This window comes from Coregonus lavaretus, assembly GCF_964263955.1.
Source record: "Coregonus lavaretus genome assembly, chromosome: 2".
Taxonomy (NCBI): domain Eukaryota; kingdom Metazoa; phylum Chordata; class Actinopteri; order Salmoniformes; family Salmonidae; genus Coregonus; species Coregonus lavaretus.
In genome coordinates this window covers 16495765-16505827 of record NC_139989.1, presented here as the reverse complement: position 1 = coordinate 16505827, position 10063 = coordinate 16495765, and the positions used below count along the sequence as shown (strand labels likewise).

General features: G+C 40.8%; 1 protein-coding gene across 1 annotated transcript in view; it reads right to left on the bottom strand.

Annotated features, from left to right (window-relative positions):
* Positions 1 to 207: 207 nt before the first annotated feature.
* Positions 208 to 10063, bottom strand: part of LOC311101137 (DNA topoisomerase 2-binding protein 1-A-like) — a 42041-nt gene continuing 32185 nt past the window's right edge. The window contains exons 26-27 of the mRNA XM_084142204.1: positions 9050 to 9211; positions 208 to 493 (exon numbers count right to left, since the gene is read on the bottom strand). Coding sequence (XP_083998330.1) covers positions 347 to 493; positions 9050 to 9211 — 309 coding nt within the window. The 3' untranslated portion in view covers positions 208 to 346. The remainder of the gene's footprint in view (positions 494 to 9049; positions 9212 to 10063) is intronic.

Here is a 10063-nt window from a genome sequence, read left to right as displayed (position 1 = left end):
GTGCAAAGAAAGCTCAATGGTACAGCATATGATGCTAAGAACAAAAAACTAAAATACACTCATTCCAGGTATGATGCTTGGGATGCAAGCTGATTGTAGAGTGCCCTCTACAGGACATACATTGACAGTGCATCTCTGTGTTGAGCGCTTGAGACATTTTGTCTCCGACTCTTGGTGAAAGCGGCAATCAATCACAACGACAACCACTTGTCACATTCATTTTATTTTCATACAACTAATTTAAAAAAAATCTTATTTACAGACATACTATCATTATGGCTTGCAAGGGCGTTTCTAAAATGATGGAATTTACTTGTTGACACCACAGCTCTAAATGCCGATGTTTTCACTTGAGGCGTGTCTTCTTGAGCTTGGAGGAATATCCTGATACTTTGCGCTTGTGGGTGGGGGTGGCGCGGCTGGCGTCTGTGCCCGCTGGCAGACACTGGGCCGCTTGAGGCAGATAGTACATCTCTATTGGTGTAGACGGCTCCTGGACAAAAATACAGACTTTTATGAGAGGTTTAGTATCAGTCTTGATTTTGTTAGTGGAGCAACATGTAATATTTTAGCCGTAATTTAGATTCCTTCATGGTTTTACAAGGACACTGCTTAGAAACGCCTAAAATGGCTTGGTACTGCTTCTTACTTTATCATAATCCACTAAAAAAACATAAGAACTTGTACACACACACACACACACCAACCGGACCGGCTAGTCATGGAAAAAAAGCTAATTTGCAGTGTCACGCACCTTTCTAAAAATGTTTTACTCTGGTGGATTTCTATTTCTTTGCTACTACTGGTATGTACAGTGAGGGAAAAAAGTATTTGATCCCCTGCTGATATTGTACGTTTGCCCACTGACAAAGACATGATCAGTCTATAATTTTAATGGTAGGTTTATTTGAACAGTGAGAGACAGAATAACAACAACAAAATCCAGAAAAACGCATGTCAAAAATGTTATAAATTGATTTGCATTTTAATGAGGGAAATAAGTATTTGACCCATCTGCAAAACATGACTGCAAAACCCTTGTTGGCAATCACAGAGGTCAGACGTTTCTTGTAGTTGGCCACAAGGTTTGCACACATCTCAGGAGGGATTTTGTCCCACTCCTCTTTGCAGATCTTCTCCAAGTCATTAAGGTTTCGAGGCTGACGTTTGGCAACTCGAACATTCAGCTCCCCCCACAGATTTTCTATGGGATTAAAGGTCTGGAGACTGGCTAGGCCACTCCAGGACCTTCATGTGCTTCTTCTCGAGCCACTCCTTTGTTGCCTTGGCCGTGTGTTTTGGGTCATTGTCATGCTGGAATACCCATCCATGACCCATTTTCAATGCCCTGGCTGAGGGAAGGTGGTTTTCACCCAAGATTTGACGGTACATGGCCCCATCCATCGTCCCTTTGATGCGGTGAAGTTGTCCTGTCCCCTTAGCAGAAAAACACCCCCAAAGCATAATGTTTAAACCTGCATGTTTGACGGTGGGGATGGTGTTCTTGGGGGTATAGGCAGCATTCCTCCTCCAAACATGGCGAGTTCAGTTGATGCCAAAAGAGCTCGATTTTGGTCTCATCTGACCACAACACTTTCACCCAGTTCTCCTCTGAATCATTCAGATGTTCATTGGCAAACTTCAGACGGGCATGTATATGTGCTTTCTTGAGCAGGGGGACCTTGCGGGTGCTGCAGGATTTCAGTCCTTCACGGCGTAGTGTGTTACCAATTGTTTGCTTGGTGACTATGGTCCCAGCTGCCTTGAGATCATTGACAAGATCCTCCCGTGTAGTTCTGGGCTGATTCCTCACCGTTCTCATGATCATTGCAACTCCACGAGGTGAGATCTTGCATGGAGCCCAGGCCGAGGGAGATTGACAGTTATTTTGTGTTTCTTCCATTTGCGAATAATCGCACCAACTGTTGTCACCTTCTCACCAAGCTGCTTGGCGATGGTCTTGTAGCCCATTCCAGCCTTGTGTAGGTCTACAATCTTGTCCCTGACATCCTTGGAGAGCTCTTTGGTCTTGGCCATGGTGGAGAGTTTGGAATCTGATTGATTGATTGCTTCTGTGGACAGGTGTCTTTTATACAGGTAACAAGCTGAGATTAGGAGCACTCCCTTTAAGAGTGTGCTCCTAATCTCAGCTCGTTACCTGTATAAAAGACACCTGGGAGCCAGAAATGTTTCTGATTGAGAGGGGATCAAATACTTATTTCCCTCATTAAATTGCAAATCAATTTATAACATTTTTGACATGCGTTTTTCAGGATTTTTTTGTTGTGATTCTGTCTCTCAATGTTCAAATATACCTACCATTAAAATTATAGACTGATCATTTCTTTGTCAGTGGGCAAACGTAGAAAATCAGCAGGGGATCAAATACTTTTTTCCCCTCACGGTAATTGGCATTTGGGCGCTAGTTGCAGGTGGAAACGTTACATGGGGAACCTTTAACTGGCCAGGGTGGGTATTATAGAGAAGGTTGATCACATAGTATGGTTAAATGAAGGCACCTTACCATTTTATGGATCAAATATTAACCAACTGGTTTCACTTTAGACCAGGGGTGTCAAACTCATTCCATGGAGGACTAATGCCTGCGGTTTTTAGTTTTTCCTTTCAATTAAGACAGACAACCAGGTGTGGGGACTTCCTTACTAATCAGTGACCTTAATTCATCAATCAAGTACAAGGGAGGAGCGAAAACCCGCAGACACTCGGCCCTCCGTGGAATGAGTTTGACACGCGCGTTAGACCTTCCCAAAATTACTTATGGGTGATACTCATGAAACCAGTTTTAAACATGTCTGTAGCAAATTGGTTACAGAACCATGATGCAATTGCAAAAATCAACTATCATTCTGAGGCCTAAGATGTCTTGTTTTTGGCAAAGCGTCTTATTTTAAACAATGTTTAAATTGTTGCCAGAATTTTGTACAGTTTCACCCCAAATTCTCATTACCGAAATGCGTCCAGATTAAATTCTCGGGTCAGTTTATACCATTTTACTTTAGAAAAACCTAACTTATTTGAATAAAACAAAAATGTTGCTGTAGTTTGTCCATAAATCATAAAAAAATGGTATTCATATCTCCCCCTTTCACTTCACCACCCGCCATTTTTAAAAAGACCCGGCGGAGTTCCATTGCTTTCTACAATCATGCAGAGACGGGCAGCATGAAGATCTCATCATTGACTTTGCTGGAAAGGGGAGAAATTCTGCTTTACAATGGTATTCATATTACAGTTGACCTGGAAGTATTACGTTAGCTACTGTTACTAGTTTAAGTTAACATTCAACTATATTTATTATGTACAAACACTGTCTGTGGACATGTCTCATTAACAAAACACTTTTTAAAAGTTCCTGTAAAACTCCAATCAGTTTTTAAATAAAGTTTTATTCACCCATGATGCATCTAGAGCAGCTGGTAGGTCGCGACCCGGGAGGTTTTGAATGGGTTGCGGGTGTCTGAGTAAATGAAAATATATACTCCAGTCTGAACTTAAACCAGGTAGAAAGTGTTTAGAAATGATAATGAACTTACATTAAAAAAAACAGTATTTTTAATATAGAGCTACTAGAAGCGCCATTTTGGTTGACTTTGTAGTCTCAAACCAGTGAGTTTACTAACATTCTTCATCAAGAATATGGGCAACATTTAATTATTGACAATGAAAGACGTGGGAATGTTCTTCCCTTGTCATTTAACTTGCTACATTTAATATAGCATTAAAAATAGTTTACCAAATGGTATTTTCACGATGTGAATATTGGGTCGCGACTGAGACAACCAGGTTCAATTTGGGTCCCGAGGCAAAACCAGTTGAAAACCACTGATCTAGATGAGTAGTCCATAGATGAGCCACAAGTAAAATTATTTGCTTAAATGCCTTCAGAATGAGGTTCTTATTCTCAAACACCCCCTTTACCCCACTTGGCCTTCTCATTACTGAACCCGCTAAAAAGCTACAAATATTAAAGTGCGATTTAATTTTATAACTGAAATTAATATTTTTATTTTCAATGTCATGTTTAGCTCAGGTCTTTTCATTAGGAGAGCAATGTAAAAAAATTAATAGAAATTGATTCGTTTTTTACTTTTTGGGACTTTTACTTGCAGTAAAGAGAATTTTGTGAGAATTGTGGTAAAATGCATAATCTGATCCAAAAACATAATTATGAAATAGATAAGTACAGATGCTAATTTCAGTGAACAAAGAGGACATTTCGTGAAAAATTATAAATTGGTAAAAGGTCAGTTTTGTGAGAATTACCCAAGGGGTATGAATACTTCATAAAGTATTCATACCCCTTGACTTATTCCACAATTGTTGTGTTACATCCTAAATTCCAAATGTATGAAATTGTTTTCCCCACTCACCAATCTACATACAATACCCCATAATGACAAAGTTTTTAGAAATGTTGGCACATTTATTGAAAATGAAATACAGAAATGTCTCACTTAAATAAGTATTCACACCCGAGTCAATACATGTTAGAGTCAACTTTGGCAGCTATTACAGCTTTTAGTCTTTCTGGGTACGTCTCTAAGAGCTTTGCAACACCTGGATTGTACAATACATTACTCTTTTTAAAATTCTTCAAGCTCTGTCAAGTTGGTTGTTGATCAATACTAGACAGACATTTTCAAGTCTTGCCATAGATTTTCAAGCAGATTTAAGTCAAAACTAACTAGGCCACTCAGGAACATTCAATGTCGTCTTGGTAAGCAACTCCAGTTTACATTTGGCCTTGTGTTTTAGGTTATTGTCCTGCTGAAAGGTGAATTTGTCTCCCAGTGACTGTTGGAAAGCAGACTGAACCAGGCTTTCCTTTAGGATTTTGCTTAGCTCTATTCAGTTTTCTTTTTATCCTAAAAAAACTCTGTAGTCCTTGCCGGTGACAAGCATATCCATAACATGATGCAGCCACCACCATGCTTGAAAATATAAACGTGTTGGATTTGCCCCAAACATAACACTTTGTATTCCGGACAGAAAGTTAATTTCTTTGTCACGATTTTTGCAGTTTTACTTTAGTGCATTAATGCAAACAGGATGCATGTTTTGGAATATTTTGTATTCTGTACAGGCTTCCTTTTCACTCTGTCATTTAGGTTAGTATTGTGGATTAACTACAATATTGTTGATCCATCCTCAGTTCTCTCCTATCACAGCCAATAAACACTATAACTGTTTTAAAGTCACCATTGGCCTCATGGTGAAATCCCTGATGACATCCCTGAGCGGTTTCCTTCCTCGCTGTCCAATGAGGAAGTGCGCCTGTATCTTTGTAGTGACTGGGTGTATTGATACACCAGCCAAAGTGTAATTAATAACTTCAACATGCTCAAAGGGATATTCAATGTCTGCTTTTTAAATGTTGTACCCATCTACCAATAGGTCGTTGTGGTTGAATCGGTGTTTGAAATTCACTGCTCGACTGAGGGACCTTACAGAAAATTGTACAGTGCATTCATTAAGTATTCAGACCCCTTGACTTATTCCACATTTATTACATTACAGCCTTATTCTAAAATGGATTAAATAAAAGGTTTTCCTCATCAATCTACACACAATACCCCATAACGACAAAGCGAAAACAGGTTTTTAGAAAGTTTTGCTAAATTATTAAAAATAAAAAACAAATACCTTTACATAAGTATTCAGACCCTTTGCTGATACTTGAAATTTAGCTCAGGTTCATCCTGTTGCCATTGATCATCCTTGAAATGTTTCTACAGCTTGATTGGAGTCCACATGTGGTAAATTCAATTGATTGGACATGATTTGGAAAGGCATACACCTGTCTATTCAGTGGGGGAAAAAAGTATTTAGTCAGCCACCAATTGTGCATGTTCTCCCACTTAAAAAGATGAGAGGCCTGTAATCTTCATCATAGGTACACGTCAACTATGACAGACAAATTCAGACTTTTTTTCTCTCCAGAAAATCACATTGTAGGATTTTTCATGAATTTATTTGCAAATTATGGTGGAAAATAAGTATTTGGTCACCTACAAACAAGCAAGATTTCTGGCTCTCACAGACCTGTAACTTCTTCTTTAAGAGGCTCCTCTGTCCTCCACTCGTTACCTGTATTAATGGCACCTGTTTGAACTTGTTATCAGTATAAAAGACACCTGTCCACAACCTCAAACAGTCACACTCCAAACTCCACTAATGGCCAAGACCAAAGAGCTGTCAAATGACACCAGAAACAAAATTGTAGATCTGCACCAGGCTGGGAAGACTGAATATGCAATAGGTAAGCAGCTTGGTTTGAAGAAATCAACTGTGGGAGCAATTATTAGGAAATGGAAGACATACAAGACCACTGATAATCTCCCTCGATCTGGGGCTCCACGCAAGATCTCACCCCGTGGGGTCAAAATGATCACAAGAACGGTGAGCAAAAATCCCAGAACCACATGGGGGGACCTAGTGAATGACCTGCAGAGAGCTGGGACCAAAGTAACAAAGCCTACCATCAGTAACACACTACGCCGCCAGGGACTCAAATCCTGCAGTGCCAGACGTGTCCCCCTGCTTAAGCCAGTACATGTCCAGGCCCGTCTGAAGTTTGCTAGAGTGCATTTGGATGATCCAGAAGAGGATTGGGAGAATGTCATATGGTCAGATGAAACCAAAATATAACTTTTTGGTAAAAACTCAACTCGTCGTGTTTGGAGGACAAAGAATGCTGAGTTGCATCCAAAGAACACCATACCTACTGTGAAGCATGGGGGTGGAAACATCATGCTTTGGGGCTGTTCTTCTGCAAAGGGACCAGGACGACTGATCCGTGTAAAGGAAAGAATGAATGGGGCCATGTATCGTGAGATTTTGAGTGAAAACCTCCTTCCATCAGCAAGGGCATTGAAGATGAAACGTGGCTGGGTCTTTCAGCATGACAATGATCCCAAACACACCGCCCGGGCAACGAAGGAGTGGCTTCGTAAGAAGCATTTCAAGGTCCTGGAGTGGCCTAGCCAGTCTCCAGATCTCAACCCCATAGAAAATCTTTGGAGGGAGTTGAAAGTCTGTGTTGCCCAGCGACAGCCCCAAAACATCACTGCTCTAGAGGAGATCTGCATGGAGGAATGGGCCAAAATACCAGCAACAGTGTGTGAAAACCTTGTGAAGACTTACAGAAAACGTTTGACCTGTGTCATTGCCAACAAAGGGTATATAACAAAGTATTGAGAAACTTTTGTTATTGACCAAATACTTATTTTCCACCATAATTTGCAAATACGTTCATAAAAAATCCTACAATGTGATTTTCTGGAATTTTTTTCCTCATTTTGTCTGTCATAGTTGACGTGTACCTATGATGAAAATTACAGGCCTCTCTCATCTTTTTAAGTGGGAGAACTTGCACAATTGGTGGCTGACTAAATACTGGTCCACCACTTGACAGTGCATGTCAGAGCAAAAAACAAGCCATGAGGTTGAAGGAATTGTCCGTAGAGCTCCGAGACAGGATTGTGTCGAGGCACAGATCTGGGGAAGGGTACCAAAAAATGTCTGCAGCATTGAAGGTCCCCAAGAACACAGTGGCCACCAAGACTCTTCCTAGAGCTGGCCAAACTGAGCAGTTGGGGGAGAAGGGCCTTGGTCAGGGAGGTGACCAAGAACCCGATGGTCACTCTGACAGAACTCCAGAGTTCTTCTGTGGAGATGGGAGAACCTTCCAGAAGGACATCAATCTCTGCAGCACTCCACCAATCAGGTCGTTATGGTAGAGTGGCCAGACGGAAGCCACTCTCAGTAAAAGGCACATGACAGCCCGCTTGGAGCTTGCCAAAAGGCATCTAAAGGACTCAGACCATGAGAAACAAGATTCTCTGTTCTGATGAAACCAAGAATGAACTATTTGGCCTGAATGCCAAGCGTCACGTATGGAGGAAACCTGGCACCATCCCTACAGTGAAGCATGGTGGTGGCACCATCATGTTGTTGGGATGTTTTTCAGCAGCATGGAGTGGGAGACTAGTCAGGATCGAGGCAAAGATGAACGGAGCAAATTACAGAGAGATCCTTGATGAAAACCTGCTCCAGAGCGCTCAGGACCTCAGACTGGGGCGAAGTTTCAACTTCCAACAGGACAATGACCCCAATCACACAGCCAAGACAACGCAGGAGTGGTTTCGGGACAAGTCTCAATGTCCTTGAGTAGCCCAGCCAGAGCCCGGACTTGAACAAACATCTCTGGAGACCTGAAAATAGCTGTGCAGCGACACACCCCATCCAACCTGACAGAGTTTGAGAGGATCTGCAGAGAAGAATGGGAGAAACTCCCCAAATACAGGTGTGCCAAGTATGTAGCGTCATACCCAAGAAGACTCAAGGCTGTAATCGCTGCCAAAGGCGCTTCAACAAAGTACTGAGCAAAGGGTCTGAATAATTACGTAAAATGTGATTTCAGTTATATATTTTTTTTATAAATTAGCAGAAATGTCTAAAAACCTGTTTTTGCTTTGTCATTATGGGGTAGTGTGTGTAGATTGATGAGAAAAAAAGAACAAAAATCAATTTTAGAATAAGGCTGTAACATAAAATGTGGAGAAAGTCAATACTTTCCAAATGCACTGTATGTGTGGGGTACAGAGATGAGGTAGTCATTCAAAAATCATGTTAAACACTATTATTGCACACAGAGCGAGTCCATGCAACTTATTATGGTAGTTGTTAACCACATTTTTACTCCTGAAATTATTTAGGCTTGCCATAACAAAGAGGTTGAATACTTATTAAAGCAAGACATTTCAGCTTTTCATTTTTAATACATTTCTAAAAACATAATTCCACTTTAACATTATGGGGTATTGTGTGTAGGCCAGTGACAAAAAATCTCAATTGAATCCATTTTAACATTCCGGCTGTAACACAACAAAATGTGTTAAAAGTCAAGGGGTGGGAATACTTTCTGAAGGCACTGTAAACTGCCTTTAAAAAGTAGTCAGACACATATTCCCTTCAGCATATGTCACTTTGTGAGGCAGTTATGTGCTTTAGTTACAGTCTCACCAACCTGCATGAGGTAATCTGCGATGAACTCTGGCTTCAGACATTTGACTCCCTGGGACATGGCCTCTGGCACGTCCACCCGGAAGTCTCCCGGCTTCAACCGACTGAATTCTGCAAACAGGTGCGTGGTTCCCTTGTACAGAGATGGAGAGGGACTGGGGAGAACCTGGAGAGAGGGTTAGGGAGAACAGAGAAAGAGGTTAGGCAAGAGTGTGGATGGAGTAACATCCAGAAGTGCACACGTTGTCAATATCTACAAAGGTATGGAGGAGATGGGAAGTCAGATACTTGAAAAGCAGAAGTTTCTATCATAAGCTTTCTCCATACTAAGAAACAGTAAGTGAAGAGAAGACAGTCAAGGCCCTCTCACCAAGTCAAAAAATTGTTTTATATGAGCACGTCTTGCTTATGACACCGTTCAAGTCAATTGCGAAATACAGTCCTGCCGCAATCCGTCAATAATTTATTCTGAACATGTTTGATTTTGGAGTCTTTTTGCATGCAAAAATAAATTCTGGAACACTGCCAAAGCTCTTAGCAACTTACCCAGAAAGACTCACAGCTGTAATTGCTGGCAAAGGTGATTCTAACATGTATTGACTCAAGGGTGTGGATACTTATAAAAATTAGATATTTTTGTATTTAATTTTTAATCAAATTCGCAAACATCTCTATTAAAACATTTTCTCTTTGTCATTATGGGGTATTGTGTGTAGATGGGTGAGAAGAAAATCTATTTAATCCATTTTTAATTCAGGCTGTAACACAAAATGTGGAATAAGTCGAAGGGGTATGAATACTTTCTGAAGGCACTCCCCTATAAATTTGAAGCTAAGACAAGGCTTTAATATGTTTCTGGAAAACGAATAATGTGATTTGCTTAAGTGTCTGAGTGAGATGCGTTGCAGGCGGCTTTGATTGATGGGTCCTTTTAGGTGGGTGGGTGTGCATGTATGAGTTACTAATTCTCTATGTCCATTCAGAAAGTTTCCCAGGCCTAGCCTGTCTGGACTTCATC